At 36.9% G+C, this 21274-nt stretch overlaps 2 protein-coding genes across 7 annotated transcripts in view; one reads left to right on the top strand and one right to left on the bottom strand.

Moving 5' to 3' along the window:
* Positions 1-21274, top strand: part of LOC132558214 (rho guanine nucleotide exchange factor 7-like) — a 92335-nt gene that overhangs the window by 26506 nt on the left and 44555 nt on the right. For all 6 annotated transcript variants that reach the window (XM_060222755.1, XM_060222754.1, XM_060222753.1 and 3 more), the window contains 7 exons: positions 3060-3183; positions 4528-4622; positions 5758-5852; positions 6234-6329; positions 6647-6769; positions 8749-8884; positions 9398-9457. In XM_060222755.1, the coding sequence (XP_060078738.1) occupies positions 3060-3183; positions 4528-4622; positions 5758-5852; positions 6234-6329; positions 6647-6769; positions 8749-8884; positions 9398-9457 (729 nt within the window). The remainder of the gene's footprint in view (positions 1-3059; positions 3184-4527; positions 4623-5757; positions 5853-6233; positions 6330-6646; positions 6770-8748; positions 8885-9397; positions 9458-21274) is intronic.
* On the bottom strand, positions 11956-17240 carry LOC132558217 (uncharacterized). Its single transcript, XM_060222760.1, has 2 exons — positions 17157-17240; positions 11956-15631 (listed from the first exon to the last, which is right to left on the bottom strand). The coding sequence occupies exon 2, from the start codon at positions 15578-15580 to the stop codon at positions 13505-13507; it is 2076 nt and encodes a 691-aa protein (XP_060078743.1). The 5' UTR covers positions 15581-15631; positions 17157-17240; the 3' UTR covers positions 11956-13504.

The raw sequence follows: 21274 nt of genomic DNA, 5'->3' as shown, positions 1-21274 counted from the left end.
AACACTGACGTTTGTCAGTGAGACCAGCAAAGAAGAAGGATATATGAAAAATCTGTCAACAAACTAACCAATGAAGAGACACATGGGAATTGCTTTTTGCTATTATGGTACTATATGTAAAAGGCTGTGTGAAAGACTATATGTACTAGACTGATTCTGTATATTGTGGATTAATAAATACCATTGAAAGATCAGAATGGACTTGTGACATCTCTGCCTTATGGAAACACACTCTACAACATCTGTGTAAGAACCTTGTGACCTGAGTGATCACCCATATCACTGGTACTGATGAAGGTACCTTAACCATCAGCAGCTACTGATACGTGCCAGTGTTAACACTAATGATTAGTTCTACCCCATCTGTTTTCTTTGTAGAAATGTAAACACTGGTGTTACTCCTGCTAAACTGTCAGGCATAGCCTCCCATACAACATCACAAATATCCATTCATGTTCATCAATATGACGAGTTATTTGAAACAAATGTTCAAATTTTGTTTATGTCATGTTTTAAAAATCACCATCACTGCAAACACTGGTGTTACTCCTGCTAAACTGTCAGGCATAGCCTCCCATACAACATCACAAATATCCATTCATATTGATCCATATGACAAGTTATTTGGAACAAAATATCAAACTTTTCTTTATGTTTTGCTTTCAATTTTTTTTACCATCAAAATTGACCCATAATTTGTACAATACCAGTCTAGCTTAAGTCATTCTTTTGCATGCTTATTTAACAAGGAGAGTGTTTTTTTCATGTTTACTTTTTATTACACCCTAAAGCATGCATGGATAAACATCCTGGCTCAACAGAATTCATTTCTTATCTGATAGTTATGCATTTCCTTGGAGCCAAACCCACAGTCACCATTGTTTTGAGAAAATTTAAATTCTCACTTTGTAAACTTCTTTTTCCAATTGCTGTGAAACTTGCCATGCATTAACTTACGCCCCTTTTCCCGTGATCAAAAGAAATGCATAGGATAGTGTAATAAAATAAATAAAATTTCTTGTCATTTCTTTTTTAACTGTTATTGAACTTTACATACAAGTTTCCTCTTTGCAGTTTTTATCTGTTGGCAGGCCAGAAGGCTGTAATAGCAGATAAAACATGTAAAATTCTTCTGTAATTTAAAACAATGATCTCTTACATTACAGAGTTGTTATGTCTTAACCAACTGAAATTCATACATCTGTTCTCAAAGAATTTCATACATCTGTTCTCAAAGAATTTATACTTTTGTTCTCAAAGAATTTCATACATTTGTTCTCATTTTCTGATACTTTCATTTTCAAAGAATGTCATTCATTTGTTTACAAACATCACTTTGTTTTCACTAGTTAATGTGTCATTCTTTTTGTTAAAAATGAGGTCACTATCACTATAAATAGAATTTTTGTGTGACTGTTCTACATTACTTCATTTCTGTACTGATTGTCATGAAACTGTACATTTGTATATCTTTATACATTATGTAGATAAAGGGAATTTCAATGTCTACCTTATGTTTCAAAACTGTATACCCCTAACATTTTATTTCTTTGTGAGATCTAGTCCTTGAAATGCAGGGGTACAACATGAATTTCACTAATTTGGGTTGCTTTGTAAACTCATTAATGGAAAAACTAGGATTTTTCATTACATTACTAACACATCATAATGCTCTTTCAAGTACTCATGGTGTAAAACAGGAAGAAAGTAAAGGATTTTTTTTTTCAAAACAGAGGAGGTGAAAAAAAAATACAGACAGGAAAGGCTTCTTAATCAGTAACATTCTTTTCTTGTATACATTGGTATGTTGACAAAGATCTTGGTGGGGTACAAAAGTGCTAATTAGCAGGGGTATCTCTTACTTCTGTAGACTGCGTTATATGCTGCTCTTGGGAGATTTAACAGGCGATCAAAGCCTGCTTCGTCACAGTTATGTTGTTTGAAGACTGATATTGTGTGACCAGGTCTAATTTGTAATTTAATTAGTACTTAATTTCATACACTTAAAGTATGTAATGTACACAAGATGGTTCCTTTGATTCAATTGTTCTCTAGCCATCCTGTAATTCATTGTTGCTAACTAAAGGATACTGTTTCCTTGCCAATACTTCATTCTTTAGACTGTTGTACTTGTCTGAAGGTCTATACAAGGCCCTTTTGTGTCTTAAATGACATTCTTCCCCACTCCCAGTGGAGATGGAGAGCCCCTGAAGTCCCTGTTGTGACTGGGTAACTTGTAACCCCTGTTGTGACTGGGTAACTTCTGTAAACCCTGTTGTGACTGGGTAACTTCTGTAACCCCTGTTGAGACTGGGTTACTTCTGTAAACCCTGTTGAGACTGGGTTACTTCTGTAAACCCTGTTTAGCAAGAAAGATAGGATCTGTGTATCCATCACTTTCAAACAAATAAACCTGGATTGAAAACAAACTGTTAAATGTATGTTTCTTAACTTTGTTTTCTATATGTGGGTATCACCAATTATGTTACAAGGTCATATACACTGATGTGAAGAGACATATTATATAGTGCTTATAATTATGTGCAGTGATCACAACATTGGAATTGTGCAAAAGACTCAAATTAATGATGCTTTATATATAAATTTTAATTGGATTAACTGCATCAGACAGCTGTTTTGTCCTTCAAGGACTTGTCAGTGATGCTAAGGGCATGAATTATAAACCAAGGAGGCGACTGAAGAAAACTCAAAGTTATCAAAAGAAATGTTGAAATCTAGACGGGGAGGACGGGTAGGCACATTAGCCCTAGAACTAAGTAAATTTTGTAAATTTCAAATATTTGATAATTATAGGAGAATGTAACGTACGGAAAACTTCGGGTGGTGTCTTCCACCTGCAATCTCGGAGATTGTACAAAAAACACACAGTAGAGCCAAACTATGAATTATACTGATGACCTGGTATTGTGGTACTTGTAGTACTTGTAATTACTGTTCTGCACTATTGACACAGGTTATGCAACTTGATAGTTTTGCAACTTTTAAGAGTTTATATTTTGCGAAGTCAGTTTGTAACTTGTGCATTTGTGTACTTTCAGTTGTGCTTTTCGAAGGGTGATATCGTAACTGTCACCCAGACCATGGAAGGAGGCTGGTGGGAAGGAACATTGAACGGAAAAACAGGATGGTTCCCTAGCAACTATACCAAGGAGGTGAAAGGAGGTTAGTACTACACATGGTGACTGTAGCATTGGTTCTTCTTGGCCCAGAAGGGGTCTACAAAAGGACATTTTAAAGTTATTTAAAATCCTTCTCCTTCTGTAGGAACGAATTGATATTGCCCTAGTTTGGTCTGAAGCATTCTTGCGAGAAGGGGAATTGATCTTATATAAACATAAGGCCTCAGCCCCATGGTGTTACAGGGGCAGGGCCCAATATTGGAAATGGAGTAAATTCTTTAAAATTGTAATCCCCCTCTAGGAATGAATGGTTAATGCCAAAATTTTGTAAGAAGCATTGTTAGTTTAAGGGAAATTATTCTCTTATAGACATGCAGTCTCAGCCTCCTGGGACAGGAGGGCAGGGCCCAGTAGGGAAAATGGAGTTCAATTCTTTGAAATAAAATTCTACTCCTCCTGTAGGAATGGACGGATATTGGCCAAATTTGGTCTGAAGCATTCTAGGTTGAAGGAAAATCAGTTTAGTTTCAAAGATGCACATGAATTGGGGCCCAATTGGAGAAATAGAGCAAATTCTTTAAAATCCTGCTTCTTCGGTAGGAATACCTAGTTGTTGTTTTAATTTAGTCTAAAGCATTATTGGTTGAAGGAAATCAATTTTGTATAAACAGTAGGTCTAAGAATCTGGGATGAGAAGGCAGGGCCCAATAATGGAAATAAGGCAAATTGTTTAGAACCATCCTTCTTATGTAGGAATGCCTGGCATCTGTTACAATTTGGTCTGAGACATGATTGGTGCAATTTTGTATGAACAGTCAGGCCCCCTCTTCTCCATGAGGCAGAGATGGGACCAAAGATTGGAAATATAGCAAATTCTTAACAATCCTTGCTGTGTTGGAATAATTCAGTTTTGTCCACATTTGATCTGGAGCATCCTTGGGTGAAAAAAACTTTGCACAAACAGTGCATCTAACCTCATTGGGGAGGAGAGGCCAGGCTTACAAAGGGAAATAGGTACAGGTATCTTAAATACTTTTCCTTTAGTTTAAATCAATAACTTTTAGAAAACTTAACAAGGTGAACAATACAGGCCCTATGGACATTTTGTTTAAAAAAAAACAACCAAAAAACATGAACATTAGGCCCCTGCATGAAAATGTATGATTTTGCAAAAACTGGTTGTTGGGTACAGGTCCATTGTGCCTCTTGTTTAGCTTAGGTACATCTTGATTTTCAGATCTCTGATATAAAATCTTGAGGTAAATAAGAAAATCAATAATATTGGTGTACATGAGTCAAACAGACAAGAGTTTCCAGATAAATTTGTGATGTATGAGAAGACAGCTTTGTGTAATGGAGTAAATATAATTTTGATATATTGTTGCAGAATTGATGGGTGTGTTACGACAGTCTGCCACGCCCAAAGGATCAGCGGAGGTACCAGTGTTTAAACGAGAGAGTATGCCCTACTACCATAATGTGGTAAGTAAACTTGTCCTCTGACAGTGTTGGTAAAAGTGTCAGCGATACTGGACTTCGGTTCGTCCAAGATTCAACTTATCCACTAGATATCTTGTGATGCTCTGCTGTACAGCACTTAGTTTCACCTATCATCAGGACACATGTTTCTGCTTTTACTGTTTTCCTGCAGCACTAGGACCCATGCGTGTAGGTCTAGGCCAACATGATTAATATAAGCTAGTTAATAGTTTGCGATATCTTTTATGCATAGAAATGACATTAGATTTACCTATTGTAATAATGATGTCATTTATGTGATATATGAATGCCATGGTCATATGGTCCACCTATCGTTAGTTATCAGTAACCTAAGTCGACTGTTGAATTTCACGTAATATTAATTTTATTTAAACCATATGCTAGACATTAGAATTGAAAAATAGCATGCAATGTCTGCAACAAAATACACAGATATGTTCTGTAGTGTCATTGAATGACCCCATAGCTGTTGACGGGACAGTAAAGAATATAACACCTAGACGAAATCTCATGGTGACCTATTGCGATCACCTTTTCTCCTGCATAAAGTGTCTGTAAACTTTTATCATTTTGACTTCTTCTCAGAAACTGCTAAAGTGATTTCAATGAAATTTTGCAGTTTGAAACTGTTCCTTGCAGTAGGTGAACCAAAATAGTGAATTTTGTGGTCCATACCCTGCCAAGGGGCAGGACTAAAAGAAATTGATTTAACTCCAATTTATAAAATCATCTTTTCAACACCTAGCTATGGTAGAATCAAATTTTTCCATGGATGGAAGTGTCTTAAGGTTCTTTACCAAAGTTGTGAATTTCATGACCCCAAGGTTTCACATTCCCAGTGGGGAGGGGGGTAAAGTGTAGTACATTCATCTTCCTTGATATCATCATTGTCTTTTACATGGACTACATATTAATCATGTTTCCTCTAATTTTAAGGAAGGGGGATAACTCTAGTTGTCTTGACACCATCTTCTTTAAAAAAAAAAGCTATTTTTTTTTTTATGCAATTGTAGGTTCACAAAATATATGCAGGTAGCAGTGTCTAGTGTTATTTACAGAAAGTTAAACTACTGGAGATAATTACGGCTATACTAATCTTAACTTTCTCTGTCAACAGGTGCTTCAGAATGTGATAGACACAGAGAAGACACATGTACAGGAAATGACAATGGTGCTGCAGACATATATACAACCTATACAGGGCTCAAACATGTACGTAATAACATACATACAACCTATACAGGGCTCAAACATGTACGTAATAACATACATACAACCTATACAGGGCTCAAACATGTACGTAATAACATACATACAGCCTATACAGGGCTCAAACATGTACGTAATAACATACATACAACCTATACAGGGCTCAAACATGTACATAATAACATACATACAGCCTATACAGGGCTCAAACATGTACGTAATAACATACATACAACCTATAATGGGTTTAAACATTGATGTTATGAAGATGTAGTTTTTTTTTTTAAACTATCATACTGAATTATAATATCTGTTGACATATACCTAAACCAGCATAATTTTCACAATGAAATTGTCCTAATCAAATATTTTTTTACTTAACAGATTATCGCCTACAGAATATTTACAATTAGTTGGAAACCTCGAAGAAATTGTTGCATTCCAAAATAATTTTCTCAACTCCTTAGAAGAATGTGCAAAGTAAGTACATGATAGTGTTGTCAGTGCTAATGTATAGGTCTTATGTCCATATATACCAAAACTTTCCTCAGCAACAAAGTGTGATTCATTAAAAGTTTTAATATGCCATTGCCTCAATGTAACATTGAAGTATTTATGTGTGAGAGGAAGTTTGATATCAGGTTTCAACACCATCATGGATTGGTTATTGATTAATTATCAAGATAGAATATAATATGAATCATGGCTATTGTCAATGACTTTCCTAAGTAGTCTGTCATTTTTGACTCCCTTGAGACCCCCGTGGACATCACTAATCACAAGCTGTGTTTTTGTAGATGTACACCCCATCAGCGAAGAGTAGGAGGGGCATTTATGAAGCATGCCCCGCGACTTAAGGAACTATACCTGGCCTACTGTGCGAACCACCCTCGCGCTGTGGCCATCCTCCAGAATAAACGGTAAGACAGTTGTATGGCACCCTGTGCTGCTGTATTGTGGAATGAAATCCACACTATATAGTTAGGATCCTATGCCACTACATGTCGTCTTGTTATGGCAGACGACCAAAAGTCAGTGGCAGGCAAGGACAAAGTTAGACCACAGAGTGGACGTTAAAGTGACCAGGACGCTCAATTCCATATTTACCCCATTCTTTTTCTCTCTTTTTCTACTCATACTTCATACTTTATCTATAATACTTATTTCCTTTTCTGATCTGCCTATTTACAACTCATTAATTGAAATAAGATACTGTAAATGTACCGGTATGCATTTTAATGCTGATCATATTTTATCACTATATGTATTGAGCTAAAATATGACCGTGCAGTTTGTCACCCCTCAATATTATGTATAAATGGCAATTTTTACTGGAACATGTATCCATTATATGCTAATTTGCTGTAAATATATAGATATGTAGCGTATGTTATTACACTGGTGACCAGGCAGATATGTAGTGTATGTTATTACACTGGTGACCAGGCAGTTTTGTAATGGATGTTTTACACTGGTGACCAGGCAGTTTTGTAATGGATGTAATTTGGTATCATCATAGCAAATGTACTGTTGTGAACCTGACTGTATTTTGGTGTTTCCTTGACAAATCTACTATTGTGAACCTGGCCATTTCTTTGTGGCTCCTTGGCAAATCTACTGTTGTGAACCTGACTGTATTTCTATCTTTACCTTGGCAAATCTACTGTTGTGAACCTGGCTGTATTTTGGTGTTTCCTTGGCAAATCTACTGTTGTGAACCTGACTGTATTTCTATCTTTACCTTGACAAATCTACTGTTGTGAACCTGACTGTATTTTGGTGTTTCCTTGGCAAATCTACTGTTGTGAACCTGGCTGTATTTTGGTGTTTCCTTGGCAAATCTACTGTTGTGAACCTGACTGTATTTCTATCTTTACCTTGACAAATCTACTGTTGTGAACCTGACTGTATTTTGGTGTTTCCTTGGCAAATCTACTGTTGTGAACCTGGCCATTTCTTTGTGGCTCCTTGGCAAATCTATTGTTGGGAACCTGGTTGTATTTTGGTGTTTCCTCGGCAAATCTACTGTTGTGAACCTGGTTGTATTTTGGTGTTTCCTTGGCAAATCTACTGTTGTGAACCTGGCTGTATTTTGGTGTTTCCTTGGCAAATCTACTGTTGTGAACCTGGCTGTATTTTGGTGTTTCCTTGACATATCTACTGTTGTGTACCTGGCTGTATTTTGTTGTTTCCTTGACATATCTACTGTTGTGAACCTGGCTGTATTTTGGTGTTTCCTTGACATATCTACTGTTGTGAACCTGGCTGTATTTTGGTGTTTCCTTGACATATCTACTGTTGTGAACCTGGCTGTATTTCTATTTTTTACCTTGACAAATCTACTGTTGTGTACCAGGGAGTCTCTCTATGTCTCTATGGAAGTTTCTTGTGTCCTTGACAAAGCAAATATCTTATGCTTGACTGTCTCTTTTTGTTTCAATGGCAAATTATATGTGACCGAGTTTACCTCTATGTCTCCTTGGCAAATCTATTACTGTATAGGCAATCTGTTTTGTTCTCCTTTGCAAGTCAACTTTTGTCCACCTGGCTGTCTGTTTGTGTCTTCTTGCTGAAAATACCATAATCAGTTGCTTCTTTCTATAGTAGAGAGCCTCTGTTAGATAACAGAGTTTTAGGGTTTATGGTGTTTACTAAGTTTTCTTTTTTCCAAAAATAGACCATGGAGTGCCCAATTAGATCTATTTAGCTGTGTCCAGATTTTACTGTAATAAAGTCAGAATACAGATTTCTGAGGCAAAAAGAAGATAATCTGTCCATGATTTTAACTTAAGTGTTCTATTGATGAGTTAATGTGTTTATGAGGAAAAAAAATATTGTATATATGGTGTCTCAGTATTGATTTTGGATAAAGTAATAATCATATTGCTGTGTGTTGTAGGGAAGAGCTGAGTAAATTCATGGAGAGTATAGGAGCCACTAACGCAGCCATGGCGCTGACAACTAATTTATACAAACCGTTCACACGCCTCGACAAATACCCAAGCCTACTCAAGGAACTGGAACGCCATGTGGAGGTAAGCAAAGTTACAAAGTAATATAAGATAACACCACTTGGCCTGCAGTTTTGCCTGTGCAGTTTGGAGATAGATTAGAAACCAAAGCACCAGACAGTGGCCATCTTGAATTTGAGAGTTAAGATAATCATGGTTATTGTTACATTTCTATAGAAGTACTTGATTGATCTTTCTTAGATTTACTAGCTGTGCCATTTTGAAGCTGATCGGAAAAACAAAGTAGTCAACAGCTGGTGTAAAATTTGTGGTTATTTTATCATGGCTTGTTTGGAAATTCTTTAGTTCTTATTTATTGAATAAAAGCATCACATTATTTATTTGCACAAAGCAGAAATAAAATAATAAGGCAGTGAGTTTAAACAATCACAAAAAACAAAGAGACAAGCTAACTACTTAACACGTTACAAAGGTGAACACTAACATCTTCTGGGATCTCTTGTTTCTTTCAATTTTGACTTAAAAATCTTAGTTATCATGGCTGTATAAATAAAAATATTATGTTTTTTTCCACAGGAAAGTCACGTTGATCGTGGAGATACACAGAGGGCAATAGCTGTATACAGAGATATAGCTGTGAGTACAATTATCTTTTACTTACAGCTGTGAGTAAATCATCTTCTACTTACAGCTGTGAGTACAATTATCTTTTACTTACAGCTGTGAGTACAATTATCTTTTACTTACAGCTGTGAGTACAATTATCTTTTACTTACAATTATCTTTTACTTACAGCTGTGAGTACAATTATCTTTTACTTACAATTATCTTTTACTTACAGCTGTGAGTACAATTATCTTTTACTTACAGCTGTGAGTACAATTATCTTTTACTTACAATTATCTCTTTTACTTACAGCTGTGAGTACAATTATCTTTTACTTACAGCTGTGAGTACATTTATTGTTTACTTACAGCCGTGAGTACAATTATCTTTTACTTACAGCCGTGAGTACAATTATCTTTACTTACAGCTGTGAGTACAGTCATCTTTTACTTACAGCTGTGAGTACAATCATCTTTTACTTACAGCCGTGAGTACAATTATCTTTTTCTTACAGCCGTGAGTACAATTATCTTTTACTTACAGCCGTGAGTACAATCATCTTTTACTTACAGCTGTGAGTACAATTATCTTTTTCTTACAGCCGTGAGTACAATTATCTTTTACTTACAGCCGTGAGTACAGTCATCTTTTACTTACAGCTGTGAGTACAATTATCTTTTACTTACAGCTGTGAGTACAATTATCTTTTACTTACAGCTGTGAGTACAATTATCTTTTACTTACAGCCGTGAGTACAATTATCTTTACTTACAGCTGTGAGTACAATTATCTTTACTTACAGCTGTGAGTACAATTATCTTTTTCTTACAGCTGTGAGTACAATTATCTTTTACTTACAGCCGTGAGTACAATTATCTTTTACTTACAGCCGTGAGTACAATTATCTTTTACTTACAGCCGTGAGTACAATTATCTTTTACTTACAGCTGTGAGTACAATTATCTTTTACTTACAGCTGTGAGTACAATTATCTTTTACTTACAGCTGTGAGTACAATTATCTTTTACTTACAGCTGTGAGTACAATTATCTTTTACTTACAGCTGTGAGTACATTTATTGTTTACTTACAGCTGTGAGTACAATTATCTTTTACTTACAGCTGTGAGTACAATTATCTTTTACTTACAGCTGTGAGTACAATTATCTTTTACTTACAGCCGTGAGTACATTTATTGTTTACTTACAGCCGTGAGTACAATTATCTTTTTCTTACAGCCGTGAGTACAATTATCTTTTACTTACAGCCGTGAGTACAATTATCTTTTACTTACAGCCGTGAGTACAATTATCTTTTACTTACAGCCGTGAGTACATTTATTGTTTACTTACAGCTGTGAGTACAATTATCTTTTACTTACAGCTGTGAGTACAATTATCTTTTACTTACAGCTGTGAGTACAATTATCTTTACTTACAGCCGTGAGTACAATTATCTTTTACTTACAGCTGTGAGTACAATTATCTTTTACTTACAGCTGTGAGTACAATTATCTTTACTTACAGCTGTGAGTACAATTATCTTTACTTACAGCTGTGAGTACAATTATCTTTTACTTACAGCTGTGAGTACAATTATCTTTACTTACAGCTGTGAGTACAATTATCTTTTACTTACAGCTGTGAGTACAATTATCTTTTACTTACAGCTGTGAGTACAATTATCTTTTACTTACAGCCGTGAGTACAATTATCTTTTACTTACAGCTGTGAGTACAATTATCTTTTACTTACAGCTGTGAGTACATTTATTGTTTACTTACAGCCGTGAGTACAATTATCTTTTACTTACAGCTGTGAGTACAATTATCTTTTACTTACAGCTGTGAGTACAATTATCTTTTACTTACAGCTGTGAGTACATTTATTGTTTACTTACAGCTGTGAGTACAATTATCTTTTACTTACAGCTGTGAGTACAATTATCTTTTACTTACAGCTGTGAGTACAATTATCTTTTACTTACAGCTGTGAGTACAATTATCTTTTACTTACAGCTGTGAGTACAATTATCTTTACTTACAGCCGTGAGTACAAGTATCTTTTATTTACTGACTTTAATGTCAGTTTACCCAGCTATCTTAGGTTAGTTGGAATCTCGAAGCTTTGTTCCAAAGTAAGCTGAATTCTGAAAGATATTGTGTCTACACTAAAGGAATGTAAAAATATCAGCCCATTGTTTCGATGTAGGATGTATTGCTATGTTAAGGGGATGTGAGGTTGTTTAGTTACAAGTTTTTTCTGTCTCTGATTCCTGTTGCAAGGTTTGCAAAACTGATGAACTAAAGGTTTTGGTTACGTTCACTGATGTGAGGGTGAGAATATTTCCAGTGTATAAAATGAAGCAATTTGTGAAATATCTCACCAATTTATGGGATTGTATGGATGAGAATATCTGCTATGTATTGTATCTCTGCATTGTATGTAAAGATGAAGTAATGCACGCCTGTCTATGGCCAGTAAAGCTACATTAAGTATTTCAGATTTACTGCAATGACTTCTAAGTTTGTCAGGTTCTCTTTATTGACATGATACAGGATAAAGTTATTATATACATTGGTTTGAACAAAAGAAATCATACCAAATTTATTGGGTTTTTAATGTACAACATATATATTTTTGATAGATTATTACCATTTAAGTCACTGCTCTCTAAAACAGACATCTTTCATAATAAAAGTAAGTGATTATAAGTTGTTCACAAGCTATGGCACCTTTTGGTGACAAGATTGGTAACCTGTGTCTGAAATCAAAGATCAGAACTTGATGAGGCATAACATTAAGTTGAAAGTAGCTTTTCTTAGGACTAGAAGTATTGTAAAAATACAGAATTGTAAACCGTTGTAATTATGAGGTGGTAATGCTGGTGTATCAAGATAAGAAGATCATTGCCGATCTCTGATATATCATATATAGGTACAGACATCTATCCTCTGTCAGACCTGTGTGAGATATACAGACACAGATACACAATGGCTATCCTCTGTCAGACCTGTGTGAGATATACAGACACAGATACACAATGGCTATCCTCTGTCAGACCTGTGTGAGATATACAGACACAGATACACAATGGCTATCCTCTGTCAGACCTGTGTGAGATATACAGACACAGATACACAATGACTATCTGTCAGACCTGTGTGAGATATACAGACACAGATACACAATGGCTATCCTCTGTCAGACCTGTGTGAGATATACAGACACAGATACACAATGGCTATCTGTCAGACCTGTGTGAGATATACAGACACAGATACACAATGGCTATCCTCTGTCAGACCTGTGTGAGATATACAGACACAGATACACAATGACTATCTGTCAGACCTGTGTGAGATATACAGACACAGATACACAATGGCTATCCTCTGTCAGACCTGTGTGAGATATACAGACACAGATACACAATGGCTATCTGTCAGACCTGTGTGAGATATACAGACACAGATACACAATGGCTATCCTCTGTCAGACCTGTGTGAGATATACAGACACAGATACACAATGGCTATCCTCTGTCAGACCTGTGTGAGATATACAGACACAGATACACAATGGCTATCCTCTGTCAGACCTGTGTGAGATATACAGACACAGATACACAATGGCTATCCTCTGTCAGACCTGTGTGAGATATACAGACACAGATACACAATGGCTATCCTCTGTCAGACCTGTGTGAGATATACAGACACAGATACACAATGGCTATCTGTCAGACCTGTGTGAGATATACAGACACAGATACACAATGGCTATCCTCTGTCAGACCTGTGTGAGATATACAGACACAGATACACAATGGCTATCCTCTGTCAGACCTGTGTGAGATATACAGACACAGATACACAATGGCTATCCTCTGTCAGACCTGTGTGAGATATACAGACACAGATACACAATGGCTATCCTCTGTCAGACCTGTGTGAGATATACAGAAACAGATACACAATGGCTATCTGTCAGACCTGTGTGAGATATACAGACACAGATACACAATGGCTATCCTCTGTCAGACCTGTGTGAGATATACAAACACAGATACACAATGGCTATCCTCTGTCAGACCTGTGTGAGATATACAGACACAGATACACAATGGCTATCCTATTTATGGCAGGATTCCACTCATAGCAGTCACTCTTGGATTGTTCCGACTTCCAGTAAGCTCTGATAGCTCTGTGATAGTCTCCGAGAGTCTGGTAACATAATCCCAGTAGAGTGTGAACTATCCAGAATTGCTCTCCTCCTTGGATATCATCGTACTGGATCTGTATCAAGTTCTGTAGTGCTTCATCACGGCCTCTGGTGTCTCCAAGCTCTTGACAGCACAGGAAGGTTAAGAACAAGGCGTAGGGCAGTGGTGGGATGATCATGAATGGTGCTCCTTCCTGCTGCTCTAGACAGAGATGAGGAAGAGAAAAGTCACTGCCATCAAACATCATCAGATTGGAGTAGAATTTCCTCAGTTTGTCTAATGCTTGTTCAGATGGATTAAATTCATGTCTATGAATTACTTCTTGCTCTGGATGTAGACTCTTGCTTGTGTTGTGTAGTAAGTTAGACACATAATATGATGCTAGCTTATTTACTTGTTTACACATCTTAAGACATTTACTGCAATTTCCTGTGAGAAAATGGAAAGTTGCCAGATTCAATAATTCTGTGCCCATTACAGCACTTGGAGTCATCCAGTGTTTACATTTTCTCAGTTTCCTGTATCTGGTCTTGTTGTTAGGGGCATCTGCAGTTCCAGAATACACCTTTGATGCTGCGAGTCTTTGTAGGGACATTGTAGCATAGTGATATGTATAGACTTCATCAAAGTCTGACTGTGATGTGGACAGTAGCTGAAATGCCTTCTTAATGGTCCTCAGTGTCGTAGTCAATACAACGGCTGATCGTAAAAAGTAAATACTAGTTGTGTCCCTGTGGAGGGCAACTTCCTGTGCTGTTTCAGGACATACAAGTTTGGCTTGTGTTGAAGTATTACACAGTGCTTTCCATATTGAAGGAATGTAGTAGTCTCCTACTGACAGACACTTCCATTTCATCTTACTGTATGTCTTCAAAACATTCAACAGTATTTGTTGATGCTGTCCATGTACTTTTCTTTTGAACAAATTGTTTGTTTGGACAAAGTAATGTGGACAGAATCCTGCCTTGACCCAAGTGATCAGAATGTTGAAACAAAACCAAAAACAATCAAATAAGTTTTTGTCTTGCCAAAACATTTGACTGGTATTCTCTATTGCATGAAAAAGAGTTGTTTTCAAGAAATAGGAACACAGGATGTCGTCATCTCCAATGTTTTCTTTCAATGTGCTTTTTATTTGTTTTAAGAAATATTTCAGCAATGTGTAGACTTTGAGTTGGAGGTAGGTAAAGGAGTGAATTAGAAGTTTCTCTGCCACTGCAAACGAGATTCTCCATTGTAGTAACGTACTTGGAGAACATTTGTCACCAACTGGAACAAGATGGCATCCGCTCTGTACAATCTTGTCTATCAAAGTTTGACATGGCCATCCGTGTACACGTTGGCGTGTTTCCCATTCTTTAGCCTCCTTTGGCCAAGTAGTACATTGAAAACAAGGAACGCTGTCGGAGTCGTGTGAAGTTGATGTTGTTGAACAGCTTGGCCCATTAGATTCATGAATCCATCCAGTATTGTCAGTAAGGTAACTGACATATTGCTCCCTATATAAATCACTGGAAATGAAGAAAGTTGTCCCAACCGTAACAAGTGAGCAGAATATAATGTGGTCACAGTTCAGCCCCAACTGACCCAGCTGTAATCTGACAAAGCCAGGGCGACAGTCTGCCTCTCTAATGAACAGGATGGTTTTGTGTTCCATGTTTGAAGGAATACATTGATCGAGGTGCATAACTACAACATCCCTGGAGACTATCATCTCATCCACATCTGAACCCATCATACAAAGTCCCTCAGCTAGACTTCCACCTTGAATACCATATATGGAGTTCTTGTCAGAATTGTTTAGACACTCGTATAAATCTAACGCCCTTCTTACAATTTCCACCTCCTCCTTTCTGCCTGTGTAGGTCCTCTCTAGGTATGTTGACAAGAGCATGGACATCTGCTCGCTCTTCATGGTGTCCTTCATCATTAGAATTCAGCCTTCAATTTTCCAAGGAGTCCCACAAACTTTGAATTCAGCCTGTAAAGAAAACAATTTTGAGAATTTGATATTTTGTTGTGAAGTTCTTTTCTAGCCCACCCTCATCGTCTGTGGTCTGTTGTCTGTGCGTGCGTTGTCCATCTGTATATAAATATTATCACTATTTCTTGAGAAGTGCCTTTTGAATCTTTCTTAAATTTCGTATGTAGGTTTCCTTTGGTCCCTAGTTGTACCTTTTTGATTTTGGGTCTGGTCAGAAAAACAAAATAGTCAAAAGGCGGCCATCATGGATTTTGACTTTGAAAGTTTGTTATTGCTATTTTATGAGAACTACTGGATAGATCTTTCTTAGATTTTTATATGTAGGTTCCCCTTGGTCCCTAGTTGTGCCTATTTGATTTTGGGACTGATCAGAAAAACAAAATGGCCGACAGGCAGCCATTTTATATTTCTCCTATCAAAGATTGTTATTGCTATTTCTTAAGAAGTACAGAATGGATATCTCTCATATTCCATATGTAGGTTCCCTTTGTTCTCTCCTTGTGCCAGTTTGATTTTAGGACTGATCAGAAGAAAGAAAACGGCATCAAGGCAATCATTGTGAATTTGGCAGGTAAAGATTATTATGACTATTTCTGCAAATGTCTTATAATTAAGAGCAAAAACAGAGAGGAGAAGAGAAAAGAAGGGAAAAGATCCGCTTTTCAAAGAGCAAATTAAGATCAAACAGTGGTGGGCGCCAAGATCCCTCTGGGATCTCTTGTTAAGGTATCCCACCAAACTCATGCACAGGCCAGCTCCCAGGTTCTAAATGACTACGTAGTACAGTAAAGTTTCTCTTTTTTGGGTTGGCCATCAGAATATAGAGTGGATAATCTTGTGCAGTCTCCTTTTGCAGTTAGATGCAAAGCTATCATATCACATCGCTTTATCAGGTTTTCACAACAGTTATCTGTTCAGTCTACAGTGTCCACAGCTGAAGCTGATAAACTTGTTCGGTTTTTTTAAGTACTGTTAATTTGATGTATTCTGCACTAAATGTTACCACTGTGATAAAACTCTCCATGGCGACTTGTGAGAATGGAAAAGTTTGAATCTTTTTCTTAAATTCTAGAATTTGCAATATTTAGAAGTTTGTTTGTGTGAGTGCTAGCAAAACAGTATTTCCCCATTTTAAAAAAGAACATCTCATTGTTGTTCCACATCATCCAGAGAAACAAAATGGCAAATCTTGTGCCAAGTTTGGTATATGTGTGATGCAGGCCCTATGTACCTGTTTTAATTGTACAGTGTAAGTAATATAAGTGAAATCCCAAATCATCAGCAGAGATATACAACAGCACTAGAGCAGCATAATATGGCCTAATTGTTATAATGGTTTGACATACAGACCAGAATTACATAATCATCACATGGATATTTTTTTTGGTTGGGTCTTTGTCAAAATCTGAAATGTAAATGATTATGCAAGTTTAGGGAATGAAAGACTATTTCATCAAGAACCTGAATGTAGCTGCTTTCTGATGTAAAACATGTAAACGGTTTTTGATACTTAGTTACTTACAATGGCGCTATTCTGTTTCTTAAAGATCCATCTAGTCAAGGATTACTCCGGCCAACACGTATTTATAATTTTACAGTCATGTGTTTATAGCAACACTGTTTGTTGTAGAGCTGGTGTTCAGCAGGGTGTGCATTACATATATATACACAGCAGTCATTGCAGTATATAATACATACGTATGTGCATAGGTATACAGGTACAAGGTTAAAGTTACAGTTCAGATAAAACTTCTCAGCTACACAATCTCACACAATAATATTTAGTGGTACTGTTATAGAAGTCTGTTCTAGCAGTCTCACACTAATATTTAGTGGTACTGTTATAGAAGTCTGTTCTAGCAGTCACACACTAATATTTAGTGGTACTGTTACAGAAGTCTATTCTAGCAGTCACACACTAATATTTAGTGGTACTGTTACAGAAGTCTATTCTAGCAGTCACACACTAATATTTAGTGGTACTGTTATAGAAGTCTGTTCTAGCAGTCACACACTAATATTTAGTGGTACTGTTATAGAAGTCTGTTCTAGCAGTCTCACACTAATATTTAGTGGTACTGTTATAGAAGTCTGTACTAGCAGTCACACACTAATATTTAGTGGTACTGTTATAGAAGTCTGTACTAGCAGTCTCACAATAATATTTAGTGGTACTGTTATAGAAGTCTGTACTAGCAGTCTCACACTAATATTTAGTGGTACTGTTATAGAAGTCTGTTCTAGCAGTCTCACACTAATATTTAGTGGTACTGTTATAGAAGTCTGTACTAGCAGTCTCACACTAATATTTAGTGGTACTGTTATAGAAGTCTGTACTAGCAGTCTCACAATAATATTTAGTGGTACTGTTATAGAAGTCTCTGTCACTAGGTCGATTAGTGAATACCAGATGATGGAGGTAGAATCAACAACAGTGGTTGAAATTCAACACACGTAATTCACAATTTATTATATATATATGTACAGGATATACACATCGGTAACATAAGATAAAAGCCCACACAGTATTAATATTACCACTTGTTATTGTACTATGACCAAAGGTTATTTTGTTCTCTGATTACCACACAGCACCAACACACACTCCTGATTAGAATAAAGTACACTTACTACTATTTCATAATACCAGCATTTACAATTCACAGAATGTAAACAATGTCCCAAATGTGTAAGGTTCTAGAATCACACTAACTTAATTAATAGTTGGTTTCCTCCAAGGTTCCCTCTGGGGTGATACAGTTCTGATTACTATAAAGTAGATATAGATGATGTTCTGTTCAGTATAGAACACAATACTTAAGTGCGCTCATATCAACTTATCAGATGACGGTGATGTAGACTAGATTCATACTGTCTCTGAAGTCCTAGGGGTTTCTCAGGAGTCGTTGAAAGGGTCCAAGCCATTCCTCATCCCTGTTGTGGCGTGACTGTGACGTCTTTATGAAGCGTCCCAAGCCATGACAAAGAATGCTTTAAGGAATCGACCTGGGTGTTGCCACTATAGTGTCGTCCCAACCCCACACTGGCTAAAGGACCTCAACTGCATGGTCCCCATTGCTAGAACTCTGGGAAGTTCTCTTAACTGATTCCTACTCCAAAGCAAGCAGTTTATACACGCAGGCTATGTCAGGTACTACACCATCACCTTGCTGTGTGTGTATCTGGGAATGCAGTAATGAGTATGTGAAATTCTGATTGGCTCCTGTCCCAGGTACCTGGCTCCTACTGTCCCAGGTGATGACCTGGCTCCTACTGTCCCAGGTACCGACCTGGCTCCTACTGTCCCAGGTGATGACCTGGCTCCTACTGTCCCAGGTGATGACCTGTCTCCTACTGTCCCAGGTACCTGGCTCCTACTGTCACAGGTGATGACCTGGCTCCTAATGTCCCAGGTACCTGGCTCCTACTGTCACAGGTGATGACCTGGCTCCTACTGTCCCAGGTACCTGGCTCCTACTGTCCCAGGTGATGACCTGGCTCCTACTGTCCCTATTACCTGGCTCCTACTGTCCCAGGTGATGACCTGGCTCCTACTGTCCCAGGTGATGACCTGTCTCCTACTATCCCAGGTGAAGACCCGACATAATTCACCTTTTTACACTATTACAATATGCAACATACGTCTAAGACTTATCTAAGTCTGGTACTAGTGTACCGTACCGTATTTACCCGCATAAGCGCACTGCCTACAAAGATAAAAAAAAACCAATAACTATCTTTACATTGTTATTACCAAGGAGAAAATCTGACACTACTTGTGAAATCTCCCCTCCTTCATAAGAATGAGGAACCTGCTGTGTTCGTCGTTTATATTTGCTGGTATCCCTGCAACTGGCTGCAGTGGACAAAAGTTCATAGTAATCATTCCTCCATATGACTGAGGTAGTAAGCCCCTACATTGTCTCTTCCTGGGATTGCTTTCATGGTCATATGATAGGACTGTAGTAGAAGAGCCCAACGCACAATCCAACTGTTGGCTACAATTTTCTTGGTCAGACTGGTGAGAGGTTGAAGATCTGTCTCCTCATCAAAGTCTCTACCTAACAAGTATTGTCTGTTCTATCAATCTCACACTAATATTTAGTGTTGCTGTTATAGAAGTCTGTACTAGCAGTCTCACACTAATATTTAGTGGTACTGTTATAGAAGTCTGTACTAGCAGTCTCACAATAATATTTAGTGGTACTGTTATAGAAGTCTGTACACTAATATTTAGTGTTGCTGTTATAGAAGTCTAGCAGTCTCACACTAATATTTAGTGGTACTGTTATAGAAGAGACACTAATATTTAGTGGTACTGTTAGAGAAGTCTGTTCTAGCAGTCTCACACTAATATTTAGTGGTACTGTTATAGAAGTCTGTACTAGCAGTCTCACACTAATATTTAGTGTTGCTGTTATAGAAGTCTGTACTAGCAGTCTCACACTAATATTTAGTGGTACTGTTATATCTGTAGCAGTCTCACACTAATATTTAGTGGTACTGTTATAGAAGTCTGTACTAGCAGTCTCACACTAATATTTAGTGGTACTGTTATAGAAGTCTGTAGCAGTCTCACACTAATATTTAGCAGTCTCACACTAATATTTAGTGGTACTGTTATAGAAGTCTGTACTAGCAGTCTCACACTAATATTAAGTGGTACTGTTATAGAAGTCTGTTCTAGCAGTCTCACACTAATATTTAGTGGTACTGTTATAGAAGTCTGTACTAGCAGTCTCACACTAATATTTAGTGGTACTGTTATAGAAGTCTGTACTAGCAGTCTCACACTAATATTTAGTGGTACTGTTATAGAAGTCTGTACTAGCAGTCTCACACTAATATTTAGTGGTACTGTTATAGAAGTCTCTACTATATTGTAGACCAAACGGCAGAAAACTACACCAGAAAGCATTACAAGTTACAAATATTTAGCTGTAAAGTTGGATAACAAGGAAAACTTTCGAACTCATATGCTAAATTGCATAAATACATTTTTTATAAAGTCAGTTTGCTACTTGGTAATTCTTCAGATATATAGATGAATCAATATTTAAACATTTGAACAAGACATCAGTAAGACCACTTTTGGAGTAGGCAGCAAGTGCATTGAACTTAAAGGACTAGCAACTGATTGAGAAGTTCAGTGAAGAGTGACCAAATTTGTACCAGGAATGGAAGAACTTTCCTAACGAATATTATAATTCATAACATGAAAGTGTTGCTGGATGAGAGTGGAAAGTTTTTTGAGATAATTAACAATTTATTTGATAAAAGATATGCGTCCAGTCTATTAACCTGTGATAGAACTGGCGTAACACAAGGACACAATTATAGAATGTACAAAAACTGATGTAACACAGAGTTACGGAGAAACTTATTCACATTCAGAGTGGTTGATGTGTGGAATAACCTACCAATGCTCAAATGATCAGCAAGTTTGAAAGTTTATTTGAGTAACATTTTGCGATACAATCTACGATTTATAAAACAAAATGATGTTTGATTTATTTGTTATGTTGATATTGACACTGAACTGTTTGTTATTTATTTGTTATGTTGATATTGACACTGAACTGTTTGTTATTTATTTGTTATGTTGATATTGACACTGAACTGTTTGTTATTTATTTGTTA

Source organism: Ylistrum balloti, unplaced genomic scaffold (assembly GCF_031769215.1).
Source record: "Ylistrum balloti isolate Yb309-2 unplaced genomic scaffold, AGI_CSIRO_Ybal_v1 Utg370772, whole genome shotgun sequence".
NCBI lineage: Eukaryota > Metazoa > Mollusca > Bivalvia > Pectinida > Pectinidae > Ylistrum > Ylistrum balloti.
This window is presented reverse-complemented; position numbering and strand designations above follow the sequence as displayed.